Consider the following 18,901-nt stretch of genomic DNA (forward strand, 5'->3'; position numbering starts at 1 on the left):
ATTATGGACACATAGTATGTGTATGTGTAATAACAGCTTAGAAATTGAAAAAAAAAAAAACCTTTAACAAAGTTTTAAGTTTTCAGAAGGAGACAATAGTGTGCATAAGCATCAGAGAACATACACCTGATCGTTTTTTTTCATTGATTTGTAATAAACATTAATTCAATTTGAACAAAAGCTCAAAACCCTCATGATTATAGTGTTAGGGAGTTACTGTAGCTGCATGTTGGGTAAAATCTTGTTGGGTTAGTTAATTTTCAAAGGTAAATGTTAGGCTGTATGTTGAATTTCAAACTCTAAACTTCAGCAGTGTAATGTGAACATAGCATATCTATCCATCTATCTATCTCCCCTTTCAGCGTTCAGACACATGACCATCCAAACGTGTCCTCCTCTATTTCACTCCTTCGTGCCATCCTTCCTTCTGTCTTTGTCAGATGGCTGTGTCCCACACCACGGCCTGCGGTCTCTGGCAGGGTGGAGTGCCTGTTTTGCGAGGTTCAGGCGTTTTCCTCCAGCTGGGGAGGATGGGCATGCTGTCCTGTTTACACAGGCTCTTGTCGGGCCGCCGGTGGGCTTTAATCTCCTTACACAGGCACCGCTTTCTCTCAATCACCTCCAGCAGTTTACCGTCGCGCTGCACCGGGCCGCCCGAGCCGGGACCGCCGCCTCCAGAGGCTGGAGGTTGAGCCTGTGCCGCGAGCTGAGCCAGCTGCTGGAACTGCAGTTGCAGGTGGTGCTGATGGAGCTGCTGGAGCTGGAACTGAGCCTGCTGCTGCGCCTGCATCTGCGGACGGGTTAGGGAGGGGCTGCAGGGAGCCTGAGATAGAGCCTGAAGCTGAGAAGAGAGAGGAAGAAAAAAAAAAGACAGTTATAATTATAGTTAGTCAACATGAACAATGAAGACAAGATATATTGTACTGCATGGTCAATTTGGACCCTATAGACCAATTTCGACTCCAAATTGTTACCCCCGAGACTCATGACTCGACTCCCAAGAGACTTATAATTTGACTTGGACATGTGCCTCAGTGACTCGTGACCAGAATCAGATTCAGACCCCAGAGAATCATGACTCAGCTCGGACTCACACCCCAGAGAATCAGGACTCAACCCACCCCACTGACTCTTGACTTGATTCTGACTTAAACACTGGAGAATCATGACTCAACCTGGACTCACACTCCATAGATTCAACTCAGATTTGCAGCCCAGGGATGTAAGATCTGACTTGGATTCGCAACTCATAAACTTAAGATTCCACTCAGACCTGCATTTTAGAGACTTAGGAATTTGCACCTGCACACTTGGACCCTACTCAATATGATTGCAGTTATCTCAGCCTAATAACTCGTGATTTGCACCCCATAGACTGCCCTGCTCACCTTGTGGCCAAGATACTAATTACCTGAATTAGATTCGCATTCAAAATACCTGAGGCTTGACTCAGTCTTGAGAGACTTGAGAACCGACTTGAATTTGTACCACATAAAATTGAGACTCCACTCAGACCTGCACCCAAGAGACTTAAAATTTGTTAAGATTTGAACTCGCACCCCATAAACAATCAGACTAACCTTGTAGCCCATAGATTTTAGATTTGCAGACTTGCATTTCAGAGACTCAGGAATCGAGTCAGACTTCCACCACAGAGACTTGAGACCCAGCTTGGATTTGTAGTCTATAAACTAGAGACTCCACTCAGACCTGCACCCCAGGGACCTACAGATTTGCACCTGAACCCCAGAGACTCAGGATTTGATTTGGACTTGCCCCCCATAGACTGTTGACTCACCTTGCTGACTCCATTTACTGATTACTTAGACCCCAGATACTCATAACTTGGCTCAGACTTGCAACACACAGAATCTTGAGACCTAACTTGCATTCGTAGCCTATAAACAAGAGGCTCCACTGAAACCTGCACCCCAGAGACCAACAAATTTGCGCTACACCCAAGACACTGATGATTTGATTTGAAGTTTTACCCCATAGACTTTTAACTTGCCTTGCTGACTCCACTTACTGAGGACTTGCACCCCAGAGACTTCAGATTTGACTCCCCATGCAACAGGGACTAGCTTGCCAGAAACGTATGGTTTAGACACTGAGAATTGTTATAGATTCGTACCCCAGGTGCTTAAGACTCATAAACTTGTGAACATTTTTATTCAGTCATTTTTTTTATTCCTAACATTAGCCTCTCAAATCTACTGAAGCAAACTGAATGTTAAATTAGATCTTACAAATCTGTTTTTCTAAAATATAAGATATTAAAGTTACCAAATAAACTGTTATGACCAGTGAACATTTAACAAGCCACACTCCCCCCTACAGCATGAAGTGCTGACTACAGGTCTTTAAAGTCTAAAAAGACTGAATCACACTGCAGAAAGCAAAAAACACAGAGCAGGTTCAACAAGGATGCTCATAGCCGTTTAGGGTACAGCCAGCAGATGGCAATATTGTACAGCCGGCCCCCTCCCAACCTCTCCTGCTGCGAGAGGGAAGGTCAAATCAGCACACAGAGTCTGTCTCTGCGGCACACACATTCACGCACTGACTGCGTCAGCATTTGAGCTTCTGCCAAGAGACGGCGGCACATGAAAAGCAGACGAGAGAGTAGAACTGTAGCAGAGCAGCTAAAACACCAGGCATTGCTACTGTATGAGTGTGCACACACACACACACACACTCACATACACCCTTATACACATCAGACAGCCTGTCACTGAATCGCAGAGATGTGGGTATCAAAGCCTGTGACAAAATGAGGGAAACAGAGAGAGAAGAGAGAGGCAGCAATTCAGTCATCCCTGTTTGATCATCTTTATTTATCATCTGCTTTTTATAGCACACACACACACACACACACACAAACACAGAGACACGCATATACTACAGCAATACTACTACACACCCTTTCTCATTTGCTTCTATTTTTGTCAGTTTCTCTCTTTTTCCCTCCCTTTCTCTTTCGCTCTCTCTTTCTGTCTCTCTCTCACTGCAGCTCCTGTCTTACTCTATTTCTCTCTGTATGCCTCCCTCGTTCCTTTTTGGACTCAGTGACCCTACAGCTGCACACACACACACACACACAGCTTGTCTCCTCTGCAGACGCGTTAGGGTGGGGACGCTGGAGGCTCAGACTGTTCACCAGCCAATACTGTCGCCTCCTGTATTGAACTCTCATTACACTCTTTACACACACTGATGCCACATACCATAAATGCCAGCCGTAATCACACATGCACCATTAGCCCTGTCCACCACAGCATAATCCATTCCAAGTCAGCATAGCCTATTCACATCAAACGCTGCAGAGTGGCTAGTTAATTCAAACCACCTCATACACTAGCTGATTACAGTTCAAACTATATTATTGATTTATATTATTGTTGTATTTGACACCATAGCATCCACCTAGCACACACCTGGTAACACCATAGCATCCTCCTACGATATTATAGCAACTGCCTAGTAGCACCCTAGCAAACATTTAGCAGGTTTCTACATCAGAGATTTGACTTTGATTGACTTTGATTCGCATTCTCAAGACTTGAGACTCGACTCTTACTCTCAACCAAGAGACTTGAGATTCAACTCAGACTCATATGCTATAGATTCAACTTAGATTCACACCTCAGAGACTTGAGGCTCAACTTAAACTCACATCCAAAAGACTAAAAACTCGACTCAGGTTTCACCCCATAGGATTTAAACTTAATTCAGACTTGCTCTTTCATTGTTGAGGAGAAAGAGAGGTTCTGGCATCACAATCCTGAAATTTCAGTCAGCCTATTGTTAAGACTTGACTTTGATTCTATATTTTGTACCCCAATAGGCTTGAGACTCAGTTGACTTAATACTCGCATCTCAGACACTTAATACTCGACTCTGACTCGCATCCTACAGATTCGACTCAATACTCTCATCCCAAAGACTCGAGGTAGATATGCCCAACATAGATTTGATTCTGTATTGACTCGGACCCTAGAGACATGAGTCTAGAGTGGGACCCGCACCTCAGATACTTAAAACTCTTCTAGGCTGTATGGATTTGATTGCACTCAATCACAGAACATTACTAAGGTTGGGTCCACTCCTATTCAACCCACAAGTATTGGGTGGACCTCCATTACTCCAGACAATACGGTTTCACTGCTGCAGAGCTTTTTACCATTAAACATGGATTTTAAGATCATGTGCTGTTCCTCCACCACACTCCACTATATTGGCATTGGCTTTCTATAAGTATTTTACATGTGTATTAGCAAATGGCGCACCTTAAAAACCAAGGGGTGTCCACCAAGATGTAGACATATTAATTAATTTGGACATATTAATTAATTGGTACTTCTTGTGGGCATATAAATATAAAGCATAACTATATTGTGTGTTTCGATACATTTTAGAATGTAACGTGTTTCACTTAATTGTATCCATTGCTTGATTTAAAGTAAATGAACATGATATTCTTTAATCTTACAAATAGAGGTACCAGTAACTAAAACAGTATTGTAATAGTACTGTCATACTTGTACTAATTACAGCTTGACAACAGTAGAGGTATAATTTCCAGTTAATAATTACAGAATTTAAGAAAAACTGTAATATTAACAGTATCAGAAACAGAGAGAGTAACAGTTACCTGACTCAGGGCTTCTCTGGCCGGCAGGCTGCTCTGCCTCTGAACATCTCCTCCTGCCTGCCTCACTCCTGACGTGGAGGACGATCTCCCCAACCGACCCAGCTCTGTATGCAGACACACAGACAAGCTTGTAGACCAGTTTGAGCCCCAGAGGAACAGAACAGGTCTAAACAGGCCTAAATTAATTATGTAGTCTAGATACACTTTTAATTCCAGTAGCAGTTAAACCCACCTACCAGTGGGAAAATCTGAAGCCATCAGCTATTTTAAAATGTACCCCATTGGGAATGTACTGAAAGGGTCACATATGGACAAGGCTTCTTATGAAAGTAATTATATAGATTTCATGCTACAAGCACTGTACTGGTAGGTACTGTAAAGGTCATGTGCAAAGTGAGCTTACCTCCGTTTCGGCAGGCAGGGAAAGTTTGGCAGGGTAAGGGCAGTCCTGCTCTTGGCAGCGCCCTAAACCCTGGGGGTCCATCTGCCCCTGCCAGGCTCTCACTGTGCCCAATTCTGCCGGACGCCCGCACAGGTATCCCAGAATGACCTCCGCCCCGCACTCCAACTCCAACATCGTCTCTGTCTCTCCTCAACAAAGCGTCAGTACTGCCGTTCCACACGCGAGCATCTTCTTCTACACGGAGAAATAGAAAATAGAGAAATTAGATACTTTGGCCATGTTTTAAGCACAATTATGGTTTGCATACACTTATAATTTGGATCCCTGGAACTGGACTAAGTAAAAAGATTTTTGCTGTCATACTGACAAATGTGCTATAAAAAAATCAGTGGGAAGAAGAGGTCTGCACTAACTAGCAGGAAAACACACAAGCAACTTGTGACATAATGGGCCCTATGTTAGCGATCCATAGGCGAGCCATCAACTGTGCATCGTGCAGCTTGATTTAGGGTGTGTTAGTGTTGAATCTTTGCTATCACAACAATGGGAAAAGTACACCTTGCATAGCTCTAAACACGCTAAAGGCAGGTACTAATTCTCTAGATAGATAGCTAGATAGATATATAGATAGATAGATAGATAGATAGATAGATAGATAGATAGATAGATAGATAGATAGATCCCGAGGGGAAATTTTGGAAATTGTAATCATAGGTGTGTTTTCAGCGTAGAATTAAATAAATCAATCAAAGTTCCACTTGCCCTTCTCATTAAGAGCCAGGTGAGCTCTGACTTTGGCGGTTTGTTATTGCTTTTGCATGTCTCAGCAGAGGAAACGGGTCTGTGTATTCACACTATGAAGGTGCCCAAGCAGGCTATATAAAGGAACAACAATGTTATTTTATTTTGTATTCTGTTTATTGTTTATGTGAAAGTTGGATTTATGCACTGCTGTGTGTCCTTGTGTGTGTAACAAGCAGGGAGTGTACACACATTGAGCGCATGCAATGCGCCTGCTTCTGACCATTGACTATTGTCTAGGTTACATTCAGAGAGTGGTGCACCTGTGTTTTTCATTGCCAAGATAGCAATACGCCAAAAATTGACCTGAACGCGCCTCATTTTAAAACCAGCATACTATTGCTGTAGATATACTTATAAGCACCATCGTGTTTTCAATGACACAGGTGCAAGGCGTGAAAATATTGTTGGCAATGTGTAAGATAGCAATGAGCATCACAACACACTTTGCACAGGGTGTAAAAATAGGGCCCAATGTCTTATGTTTGATTTGTTTTATATGCCTCTGATTTGTTCTGTATTTATACTTTAAATGAACTACAAGAGAGTTTTTTTTTTAAAAGACCCATCCACTCAGATGGTTTAAATCCAAAGCATTAAAAATACAAGTGAATAAAAAAAAAGCACAAAACTAGTTGTAAAACATCCCGTATAGATTTAACCATTTACATTTTAGGGTTTACTGTTTTACTGTATAATGTAACAGCATTTTCAGAATTAATTTACACACTGAGATACATAATCACTTAGATACATGAATTCATTATAACGTATTATCCACTATCTGAACTGAGAAGGTTGAGGCTTCTCTTTTGACCTTTTCTGTTTCTTTTAGTGTCAAAAGGTGACAAAAAGACCACAGAACTGCATCACTGTGTTAGCTTTAACAAACCTGTCTGAACTCTTTAGTTTATTACTGAGAACTTCATTAGCAGTTCTGGGTTTGTGTCTGCTCTCATTCACTCCTCACACACTCCCTCCTTCCCTCGCCCTCCCTTCTTTCCTCCTTTTAGTGTTTTCACTCTACTTTCTTTTTTCTGTGTCTTACTCTCCTCCATCTTCCTCCTCTTTTAATGAAGCTGCAGATTAAGGGCGATTTTACATTTAAGTTTTAAGTACACTTAACTTCCAATCCTGTGCTCATTAGATATTCTTCTCTTATGCAGGCTTAGAAGGCTGGGGTCAGCCATACTATGGTGCCCCTAGAGCATAAAGAATAAGGGCATTGATAAGGGGCAAACACTTGCAGTTAGGTAAATCTGGGTATCAAGCCCACAACCAGGTGATCAATGAATAAATCAGCAATCTAGTCACTAGTGAGCTGCTGTCTTCTGATGCAAATATATCCTGCATCTAAAAATAAGGAGCCATATTGAATGAAAATGGTTTTAGCCATGTGGAACTGTTAGCTTTCCCACACATAGCGGACCTTTTCAAACCACCTACATATTTCAGGAGGACCATATATCAATTCTCAAAAACAGATTTCACACCTAATCACACTTGATTTTTTTTAGGTCCCAGTTTCAAAAAACATTCTAGTTTAAAAACACCCTAAAGTACATATAAACAGACAGAGAATGCAAACCTATTTCTAAGTATGTTAAAGTGTGTTTCCTATTTTTCTGGCTATTTGGAGTGATTTTATGGGCACTACATTCCCCCACAATCCCCTGTGACTTCTTCTGAACAATGTCACATCAGCCTAATACGGAATGTATGGAAAAAGTGCATTGTGAGTCTAAGACCAGGCTGGGCTGAGAATATACAGCTCTGGAAAAAAATAAAGAGACCACTTAAAATTTTTCTTTGAATTGAAACCCTTTGGAATATATTAAAGAGAAAAATGGATGATCACAAGACATTACATCAAGCTGAACTGCTTGATTTTTTGCACCAGGAGTGGCATAAAGTTATCCAAAAGCAGTGTGTAAGACTGGTGGGGCTATTCCACCAATTATTAATTTATGAACTGTTAAAACTTTATGAATATGAACTTTTTCATGTTTTCATTGCATTATTATGAACTGAACCACACCAAGGTTAGAGATGAACCAAAGTCCATTTTAACCAGACTAAATAGTATTGGTGTAAAAACAACCTAAGACTTGGTACAGTGATGTGAATATGTTGTCAAGTAAATAGTTTTGGGACAACTGTTCCATTTTAGCTTCTTCCAAAATCAAGGATATTATTTTTTATTCTGCTATATTGTCCAGGGACAACTTTCTACAAAATGTTAGATGATTGCTGTGAGGATGTGATTGTAATCAAAGAAAAGGGTGTTAAAGAGGTTAGGATGATAAGAGATGGCGGAGAACCATAATTTCAGAGAACAGTTCTCAACTGCTTCCCAACCCTTAAATTGTTTCATTACAGATTGTGTCAATACAAATCAGAAAAATGGGGGTGTTCTAAAACATTTGTTCAGTAGTTTTATACTTACGACATATGGTCCACCACTAAAAAACACTAAACACTAAATGGTAGTTCTGTATCTTATAAACATAAACACCAGTCTTTACTGCCAATTTCAACCTTGCCTAAGAAACTAATATTAGTATGTTTATGCAACTGTAAATTTGTGACGCAGACTGATTACATTTCTAAGTCTGCCGTTTGGCAGATGCTCTTATGTAGAATGGCTTACAAAAGCTGATGACGAGAAAGTGCTCAAACTCATCGATTCATGCATTTTTAATGATGTTTTGGAAACAACATGAGCTGCCTATTTCCCTTTATCACTGAATGAATGAAGCTACAGAGTGAAAAACATATAAACACATATAAATATCCCTTACTCTCTGTGTCTCTGCTGCTGTGGCTGAATGACAGTTTCCTGTGCATGGGCCAGTAGGCCTGCTCGTCGATGCCCAGGCTGCTGCTGCTGTCCCACGGCAGAAACCCGGCCTTGGCCTGCTGGTGGGCCTGCGTGGTTGAGGTTCCGCCCTTAGCCCCGCCCTCTGAATGTTGAAGAATGGGTAGCTGCGGACCCCCACGCAGGCTGTCGTATGCTGGGGGCCGCCGGAAGCCCACTGAGGGGTAGGTCCAGAGCAAGGGGCTGTCGGAGGGAGGAGGCTTGTAGGCGGGCAGGTGCGGGGTGTGCGAGCGCTGCAGGTGAGGTCGAGAGTGGGGCCTCTGAGAGGATGACGAGGAGGAGGATTGCGTCGCAGACGACAGCGAAGACGACGATGAGGTCGCGAGAGGAAGGCTAGGCGTGGGGGTGGTGCTAGTGCCGGTCTGGGACGTGTGTACGACTGATTCAGAGTGGCTGGAATCTGGTGTGTCTCTCTCTCTGTCCCTCTCCCGGTCCCTCTCTCTCTCCGACTTGTCCGACTTAAGCAGGAAGCTGACGGACTTGCCCTCCTTGGTCTGGGTCTGAGCCGAGGACTGAGAGGGACCTCCATCTTTGTAGCTCTGTAATAAGTGCAATAAACACAAAAAGCATAATCAAAAAAAAAATATTGAAATACAATATAAAACTGTTTGTTAGTTATAAAGCAGCAGAAAAGATACTGTTTGATAGCAAACTGATTCTAATGTGGCCAATCTGGTGAACTACATGTCTACTATGAAGAAGCATTTGCTATGAAATTCACCACTGATACTGCCAGTGGAACTTGACCTGAGTTGCTCTTGTGAGGCAATAGTGAACTGAGGGATGTGGAATTATTAAATGTATTCCATTAAACAACTATGCAAATCAAGACTTGTCCAAAAATGGGATTGTTTTTAAGGTATTTTAACTTTTTTGTTATAAATATCCAATGTTTCAATATCTGGGTCATAAGGCCAATGTATAAAACATTTCCTTTTAAAGCAGCATTATTCAAAAAATGTTATTTCTTGCTCCTGGGCTCACCCTACCATCATAAAGTGTAGCTCACTTGTACTTCACATTATCAAAACAGAAAGCTGTGCTTTGATTCACTTTTACAGGACGCGCTTTATACATGCTTTTCTGGACAAGCTGAGAGACACAGAACCAGAATCTGAAGTAAAAGAAGAAAGTGGGGTGATGCAGTCCTGTGATATTACAGGATTTTACATAAATATGACTTGGTTTCTGAAACGTTTACACAGTTCTCACGAGCGTAGCCCTGCATGCTTTACCAAAGCAACATAGTTTGATAGCTGACTTTGGCAAGTCTGGAGTTGTAACAACATACAGACTCCTTATTACAGGTCAGTGGATAGTTTCATTAGACATTACTAAGGTTTTGCTCCTGTAGATTATGACTGCTGCTGGCTTGGTTAGCTAGCTACTAACTGTAGCTAAAGATGCTACTGATATACTATGCTAATGTTAGTGCTACCCAGGCTAATGTTTGTTAATGGTTGTTAAATGGTCTTATTCTACTGACTCATGCATGTTTTGGTATACAATGAGAAGGAGATGCTGTCCCAAAATCCTAAAGGAGAGCAGAGAAGGAAAATCAATAATCTTTTTAAACACATGAGGTTTCTTACAGTGAGTACTTTAGCCATTCATTATTGTGCTCATTTGCATATTGTTTCCTTTGACAGAAAGGCAGGCAATTTATCACAGTAATGATAAAAAGAATGTGTGACGTATTCTTACGTCTCTGGATTTCGACGACTCCTTTTCAGGTTTCCGGTAGTGGTGGTAGTGCGATGGCCGGTGGTGGGGGTGGTGATGGTGATGATGGTGGGAGTACGGTGAGGAAGATTTGGAGGATGGAGGCAAAGGGGTAGAGTGGCTCCTTGCTCTGAGGCCTGGCGCTGGACCTAAATGCCCATCCTTCCTGTCCTTCTCTCTGTCCTTCTCTCCTCCCGAGCTCTCTTTGGAGCTGGACGAGCCAGCATTTGGAGGCAGGCTCGAGGGTGCCTGACCACTGGAGTTCCCCGATTTGGCAGAGCTGCTCTTGTGCTGCGCTGAAATGCCACTGGAGGCAGCGGCGGGTTGGGGGAAGGCCAGCAGAGGTGGTTTGTGTTGCAGCAGGTTGGGAAACGGTGCTGGGATCTTGCTGGAGCTGCCAATCTCTGATTCTGACTTAGTTCCAGGCAGGAGGAAGGGGGTGGGGGCACGGGGTGGGTGGGGAGAGGTGGAAAGGGGCTGCAAGGGCACGGGGGTAGAGGAGGCAGAGGAGGTGGAGGACGGAAGAGGGGAGGAGTGGGAGATGGACACGGTAGCTTTGGGTTTGGAGGAGGATGAAGGGCAGGAAGGAGAGGAGGACGCCGGTCGAGGAAGGGAGGAAGAAGAGGAGGAAGAGATAGAGGAAGAGTGGTGGTAGGCTTTGGCCGATCTGTGTTTGGGTGGCAGGCGGCGCTGGGCGTCACGTGCTGCATCCTCAGCTATGGGATACTTCATCTCCTCATAAATAGCTTCGCCCTGGTCCGAGTCGGAGTCGGGCGTGGTGGCGCTGAGTGAGAATATTAAACAGTTATATTAATAATGTATTACGTTACATTATGTTAGAATTATTACCACTATTGTAAATACAAACTTATCAATTAGACACCAGGGAAAGAAAATGGAATCAGGGAAAGAAAGCAAAAAGAGTCATTATTTGATGAAGATGTGAAGCTCTAATGTATACCTGGGTGTGAGTGGATGAGGTGTCTGTGCTCCAGAGGTCTCTCTGGTGAACACCTGACCCACCATCTCGATGTAGACAGGCTCGTCATCCCCACCCTCACCATGAGGCGAAGGATCTGCACTCTGGAAGGGAAGAGGTGTGGCTGGGGGTGGGACACGTGGTGGCGGTGGGTCAAAGGAGAGCTGAGTGCTTGGGCTCCGCTTAGGCTTCTGGGGTGGCACCTTCCTCCCTTGCATCTCACCCGAATCTGACTTTTTCATTGCTGGAAAAAAAAACATTTTAAAAAGCTGATCATCAGGATTAGGTTAAGACTAAATATTTATTTAACTAATTAACACAAAATGTACTCCATAATGATATTAATACTGAACTAAGTTTTTTATTCATTGATTAGTTCAATGAAAAGAAAAAACACAAAACAGTTGAATTTTAAGGTTTAGGAAACTAATGTTAATTGTGTCAGTTACTGTATTTAGTTAAAAAAAATGAATAGATCTAAATAGATCTAAAGTGGGGACCTATGTGTGGGATTTATAATAGGGCAAAATAAACAGAAAAGTGTAGAACGAAATCGTCAACACAATTAATTACAGCAAATTACGCTGGCGAAGGCTGTTTTAATTTCATTTAAAACAACTATTGGAAATGTTAGCTCCACGGTACCCACGTGTACTGTAGTGCTAACATGCATTAGCTTTAGGGCCTCTGTGAAATCCACACCATAGAAAGATTGATCTGCTAGGTAACTGCATCATAAGGCCTAATGGCTAAACCCCAGCTCTGCCCGTTTTCACTGTTCATATTTGTGAAGTGTGTAAAAAAGAGGCTTTTTACCCACTAACTGAATAATACCGCTTTCTACATATCATCTTTCTATAGATAGCTATTAAGGGGATTCAAAGACTATCTTATTTGAAAGCTTGCTCTATTTTTAATGTGTTTAATTGTAAAAAGTAATGTACATTTCAATTCTAAATTGTAATTATAAAATAAACTGTTCCTTTTTTAAATCAAACGAGTCTTGCGTTTATTTACAGTCAGCTTAGATTTAGTTTAGAGCTGGCCAAAACTGGTGATTGGTGATCGCTCAAACATCACTGATCGGTCCATCTCTTATTTAAAGCTCATAACAGCCATTCGAGCAACATTAATTCTGCAGTTTTACAGTGACTTTCACAGGATTAAAATTGGCTTTTTATTTAACTGCTTCTTATTAAAATGTTTCATTTACATGGAAAATTATGTGTATGTTCTTATAAGCAATATTAAGTTCTAAGCTAATGCAAACGTTAAACTCTCTGTAAACCACCAGGGTTAATAGAGAAACACAGATAAAACAGCATAAACGGCTCAATCAATTGTGTAAATCAAGAGATTGAATGAAGAGGGTTTGACTGTTATATCATGAAATTTATCTAAAATAAAAGCCTAGCTTTCTGGGTAGGAACAGCTCCCACACAATGTGGCAGCCCACTAACCATTCTTCTTCTCTGAGTGTTTTGAATTCTGAGGGGGTGGCGGGGGTGGAGCGTCCGGAGGGCCGTGGCTTCCCCGGGCCGGATGCTCCTGCTGGGGTGTTGAGCTGAGGCGTGTGCTGGGGTGGCGTTTGGGTTTGGCTGGTGGGCAGCGGGAGGTGTTGGGTGTAGACTGTGTGTCTGAGTCAGGGTAGTCTCCATTCTCCAGACTCTCGCCCTCCCCCGTGCCCACGGCGTGGCAGGACTGAGAGCGTGGTGCCATGGCAGCGGCGCAGGAGTGTGGAGACAGGTCCTGAGACGCCGGCATGGTCATAAAACCCATTCTGAAATGACGGCGGAATGATGCCAGGTCACGGACTTTCCCCACCGTCGCTGATGAGGCATCTTTACAACTGGAGCTGATGGGAAGAGAAAGAGAGAGCGAGAGAGAGAGAGAGAGAGAGAGAGAGAGAGAGAGAGAGAGAGAGAGAGAGAGAGAGAGAGAGAGCGAGAGGAGGGTGAGATGATTAGATTATATTTAAATAGTCTAAATAACAAGTATGCTGTACTATTATTATTACCTAATGAATAACTATTATTATTATTAATACTATCAATATTCTGAATATACTCAATATACTGAACTGCAGTAAACCCAAAAAAGTACCAGAGAGAGAGAGTCATGGAGAGAGAGAGAGAGAGAGAGAGAGACGAAAAGGGAAGGGGTGGTAAAAAGAAGGAGGGAGGAAGGGAGGGAGCGAGTGCGTCTAAGGTTAGTGGAGCAGGATCAGGAAGGAGGGGGATATTTTTGTGAGTAACAATCAGATTCCATTAAAACTCCACCGTTTATTTCATTATCATTTCGCTGCTATCTCTTTCTGTCTCTCTCTCTCTCTCCCTCTCTTTATCTTTACCCCCCCTCCTCCTCCCCGAAAACGCTATTTAAATAGATCAGTCAATTTCATTTCTCCACATCTCCATAGCTTCTCTCACACACCTCTGCTCATCAATTCCTGAGCTATCTCTTTTCTCCCTCTCTCTCTCTCTCACACACACACACACACATGATGCAGTGCATGTAGTGTGTTCTCCAGCTGCTGTACTCTTTACCTTTCTGCTATAATTCTTTCCTTTGTACTATACACTTCTCCTCTGCTATTCTCTTCTCTAACCTGCTCCTCTCTTCTTTGCTATACTCCCCTCATCTTTACCCCCTCTTTTCTACTATACTCCTCTCCATGCTCTACCCCTCTCTACTACATTCGTCTCCTTACTACCCTTCTCTTCTCTAGAAGAGTTCTCTACTATACTCCTCTTCTCTCTACCCCTTTGCTCTCTACTATTCTCCTCTTATCTCTACCCCTTTCTTTTTTGCTATACTCCTCCCCTCTCTAATCCTCTCCTCGCTACCCCTCTCTTCCCTGCTACACTCCTCTCCTCTCTACTCCTCTCACCTCTACTACCCCCTCTACTATACTCAACTCCTCTCTTCCCCTTTCTTCTCTACTATACTCCTCTCTACCCCTCTCCTCTCTACTATACTCCTCTCCTATCTAGCCCCTCTTTTCTTTCCTATACTCCTCTCCTCTCTATTATACTCCTCTCCTCTCTATTATACTCCTCTCCTCTCTACCCCTCTCTTCTCTATTATTCTCCTCTCCACCCCTCTCTTCTCTATTATACTCCTCTCCACTCTACCTCTCTCTTCTCTATTATACTCATCTACACTCTACCCCTCTCTTCTCTACTATACTCTTCTCCACTCTACCCCTCTCTTCTCTACTATACTCTTCTCCACTCTACCCCTCTCCTCTCTACTATACTCCTCTCCTATCTAGCCCCTCTTTTCTTTCCTATACTCCTCTCTACTATACTCCTCTCCTCTCTATTATACTCCTCTCCTCTCTATTATACTCCTCTCCTCTCTACCCCTCTCTTCTCTATTATACTCCTCTCCTCTCTACCCTACTATACTCTTCTCCATTCTACCCCTCTCTTCTCTACTATACTCTTCTCCACTCTACCCCTCTCTTCTCTACTATACTATTCTCCTCTCTACCCCTCTCTTCTCTACTATACTCTCCACTCTACCCCTCTATTCTCTACTATACTCTTCTCCTCTCTACCCCTTTCTTCTCTATTATACTCCTCTCCACTCTACCCCTCTCTTCTCTACTATACTCTTCTCCTCTCTACCCCTCTCTTCTCTATTGTACTCCTCTCCTCTCTACCGCTCTCTTCTCTATTATACTCATCTCCTCTCTACCCCTCTCTTCTCTATTATACTCATCTCCTCTCTACCCCTTTCTTCTCTATTATACTCCTCTCCTCTCTACCCCTCTCTTCTCTATTATACTCATCTCCTCTCTACCCCTCTCTTCTCTATTATACTCCTCTCCTCTCTTCCCCTCTCTTTTCTTATATACTCCTCTCCTTTCTTCCCCACTCTTCTCTGCTATACTCCTCTCCTCTCTACCCCCCTCTTCTCTACAATACTTCTCTCCTCTCTTCCCCTCTCTTCTCTCATATACTCCTCTCCTCTCTTCCCCTCTCTTCTCTCGCCGGGCGGCACGGTGGCACGGTGGGTAGCACTTCCACCTCACAGCAAGACGGCCTGGGTTCGATTCCCGGCTGGGGCGACCCGGGTCTTTCTGTGTGGAGTTTGCACGTTCTCCCCGTGTCTGCGTGGGTTTCCTCCGGGTTCTCCGGTTTCCTCCAACAGTCCAAAGACGGCACGTTCAGGCTAATTGGAACTTGATTGAAATTGCCCCTTAGGTGTGAGTGAATGTGTCTGTGTGTCTGTCTGTGTCTGTCTGCCTTGCGATGGCTTAGATCGTAGAACCTTGTGATTAGACAGTACCTTTCCTGCCGCGAAATAGCCGACGAGCTGAGGTGGCGTTAAACTCGACTACCCAACCCAACCAACCTCTCTTCTCTCATATATTCCTCTCCTCTCTTCCCCTCTCTTCTCTCATATACTCCTCTCCTCTCTTCCCCTCTCTTCTTTCCTATACTCCTCTCCTCTCTACACCTCTCTTCTCTACTATACTCCTCTCCTCTGTACTCATCTCCTCACTGCTTCCCTCCTTTACTACACTCATCTCCTCTCTTCCCTGCTATACTCCTCTCCACTCCTCTCACCTCTTACTTCCCCCTCTACTATATCTCCTCTCTTCCCCACTCATCTCTCCTATACTCCTCTCCTCTCTACCCCTCTCTTCTCAATTGTACTCCTCTCCTTTCTACTCCTCTCTTCTCTATTATGCTCCTCTCTTCTCTACCCCTCTCTTCTCTATTATACTCCTCTCCTATCTACGCCTCTCTTCTCTATTACTCTCCTCTCCTTTCTACCCCTCTCTTCTCTATTATACTCCTCTCCTCTCTACCCCTCTCTTCTCTATTACTCTCCTCTCCTTTCTACCCATCTCTTCTCTATTATACTCCTCTCCTCTCTACCCCTCTCTTCTCTATTATACTCTTCTCCACTCTACCCCTCTCTTCTCTATTACTCTCCTCTCCTTTCTACCCATCTCTTCTCTATTATACTCCTCTCCTCTCTACCCCTCTCTTCTCTATTATACTCTTCTCCACTCTACCTCTCTCTTCTCTATTATACTCCTCTCCTCTCTACCCCTCTCTTCTATCCTATACTCCTCTCCTCTCTACCCCTCTCTTCTCTATTATACTCCTCTCCTCTCTACCCCTCTCTTCTATCCTATACTCCTCTCCTCTCTACCCCTCTCTTCTCTATTATACTCATCTCCTCTCTACCCCTCTCTTCTCTATTATTCTCCTCTCCTCTCTACCCCTCTCTTCTCTATTACTCTCCTCTCCTTTCTACCCCTCTCTTCTCTAATATACTCCTCTCCTCTCTACCCCTCTCTTCTCTATTACTCTCCTCTCCTTTCTACCCCTCTCTTCTCTAATATACTCCTCTCCTCTCTACCCCTCTCTTCTCTATTATACTCTTCTCCACTCTACCCCTCTCTTCTCTATTATACTCCTCTCCTCTCTACCCCTCTCTCTTCTGCTATTCTCCTCTCCTATCTACTCCTCTCTTCTCTATTACACTCCTCTTCTCTCTACCCCTTTTTCTCCTATGCTCCTCTTCTCTCTACTCCTCTCTTCTCTACTTATTTCTACTCTGCTGTTCCAATCTCCTCTAGACTCCTCACTTAACTCATCTCTACTTCTCTCACTTGTACTGCATTTTCTGTTCTCCACTTCTCTATTCGCTGCTCCTGGCCTCTCTGCTATACTCTTCTCTTATCGTCTCTTATTCTCGAATGCTTCATCACCTCTTCTCTGTTCCTTTCATCTCCACTGTACTCCTTCCTGCTCTTATCCTCTCCTCTCCATCTCTGCTCCTCTTCTCTGTACTCCTCTTCTAGCATCCTCTATGGCTTTATTCTCTCCTCTCTAATCCTTTCATATTCTACTCTTTCCTGTACTCCTCCCTTCTGTGCTCCTGTTTCACCTGCTTTGCTCTTCTTCTTTTCTCCTGTACCTCTCTCCTGTCTCCTGCTCTGTTTTGGCTCTGCCTCTCTCTCTCTCTCTCTCTCTCTCTCTCTCTGTATCTCTCTCATTTTGCTGTGGGCCATGTCTTTCAGTTCATCCCTTGTTCCCACTCCTTTTCTCTCTTCCCTTTACTGAACTACTCCCTTTGCAAACATTCAACCCATCTGTTACCACGGCAACCAGCCCGCCATTTGTTTGTTGTTTGTTGATGTGTTTTTTAAAACAATCTGGCTGGCACACACACACACACACACACACACAAATGTTAGCTGTCTGGCTTGTTAGGTGTGGCTGAACAGAATACTGCCAAGGCTAAAGTCTTTCATCAATGAAACAAACACACTCCATGTCATTCTCAGAAATAAGATTTTACTATAGATTACTAATATACATTAAATGGAATACAGTTAATGGCGTGTTATATATTAACTATAGTGAAACACTGTTAATCATTTATCATTAGACATCATTCTACAGCAATATTAAGCACTTTTAACATTTTATCTGGATTTGACTGTCATCTATTACAGTCCTTTATGTCAGAAAACTCTCTCTCTCTCTCTCTCTTGCTCTCTCTATTTCTCCCTCTCTCTCTCTCTCTCTCTCTATTTTGACCCTGCTGAAGGTCGGGTGGTGGAGGCCCAGATGGACGCCACTCATTGCAAACCAGAATGCTGCTGTGTGTGGAAAAAAACGACATGACAGCAGTGTGTGTGACTGTGTGTGTGACTGTGTGTGTGTGTGTGCACTGCTCTACTGACACACTCTGTTGTTAGGCAGAGAGTAGAAAAGCTTCACAAGCAGCGTGTGTGACCTCCCCACCACACACACACATACACACAGCAAGCAGGATCTGTCACGTCACAGAAAACACACAGAGTTCCGCTTCAGTGGTCCGAGCTACAGTGCAGAGTAGCTACCAGCACCAGAAACACACACACTCATTAACTTCAGTCATTCAGTCGTTCCTAGCTCCAGACCTATACACACACACACACACACACACATATATATAAACAGCTCTGAAAAAATAAGAGACCACTTCAGTGTCTAAATCAGTTACTATTTATAGGTATATGTTTGTGTAAAATTAACATTGTTGTTTTATCTCATAAACTGTGGACACCATTACTTTCAATAAAACAGAATGTTCTGGAACAAATTAAAATGAACCTTCTCTATAGAGGCTCAGAGAGGTCCAGAAGACTAAGGTTCTGCTATGTTCAGAAGAATCCCGTTCTTGCAGCTTGCCATCAGCTACCGGAGCCCTGAGAGAGCACAATTGGCCTTGCTCTCTAGGTGGGTAGATGATGCTCTTTCCCCTTATCACTCCAAAGGGTGATGTAGATCAACGCAGTCTCGCTGAGTTTTCCTCCAAGCGCGCTGTGAGGCTACGCAGGTTCGAACCCCCGCTCATGCAGCTTTGCCATTAGCTATCGGTGCTTAGAGGGAGCAAAACTGGCTCTGCTCCCTCTGGGATGGGTAGGCGCTCTCTCCCCAGCACAACTAA

The 18,901-nt window shown here is 43.4% G+C and overlaps 1 protein-coding gene across 1 annotated transcript in view; it reads right to left on the reverse strand.

The window, feature by feature from the left end:
* Nucleotides 1–203: 203 nt before the first annotated feature.
* The window catches only part of LOC103046857 (neuronal tyrosine-phosphorylated phosphoinositide-3-kinase adapter 1), a 60,179-nt gene continuing 41,481 nt past the window's right edge, over nt 204–18,901 (reverse strand). Inside the window, exons 3-9 of the mRNA XM_049475279.1 lie at nt 12,898–13,292; nt 11,420–11,681; nt 10,441–11,242; nt 8,660–9,275; nt 5,058–5,291; nt 4,655–4,758; nt 204–841 (exon numbers count right to left, since the gene is read on the reverse strand). Of these exons, the coding sequence (XP_049331236.1) occupies nt 437–841; nt 4,655–4,758; nt 5,058–5,291; nt 8,660–9,275; nt 10,441–11,242; nt 11,420–11,681; nt 12,898–13,292 (2,818 nt within the window). The 3' untranslated portion in view covers nt 204–436. The remainder of the gene's footprint in view (nt 842–4,654; nt 4,759–5,057; nt 5,292–8,659; nt 9,276–10,440; nt 11,243–11,419; nt 11,682–12,897; nt 13,293–18,901) is intronic.

The sequence above is a fragment of the Astyanax mexicanus genome, chromosome 1, assembly GCF_023375975.1.
Source record: "Astyanax mexicanus isolate ESR-SI-001 chromosome 1, AstMex3_surface, whole genome shotgun sequence".
NCBI lineage: Eukaryota > Metazoa > Chordata > Actinopteri > Characiformes > Acestrorhamphidae > Astyanax > Astyanax mexicanus.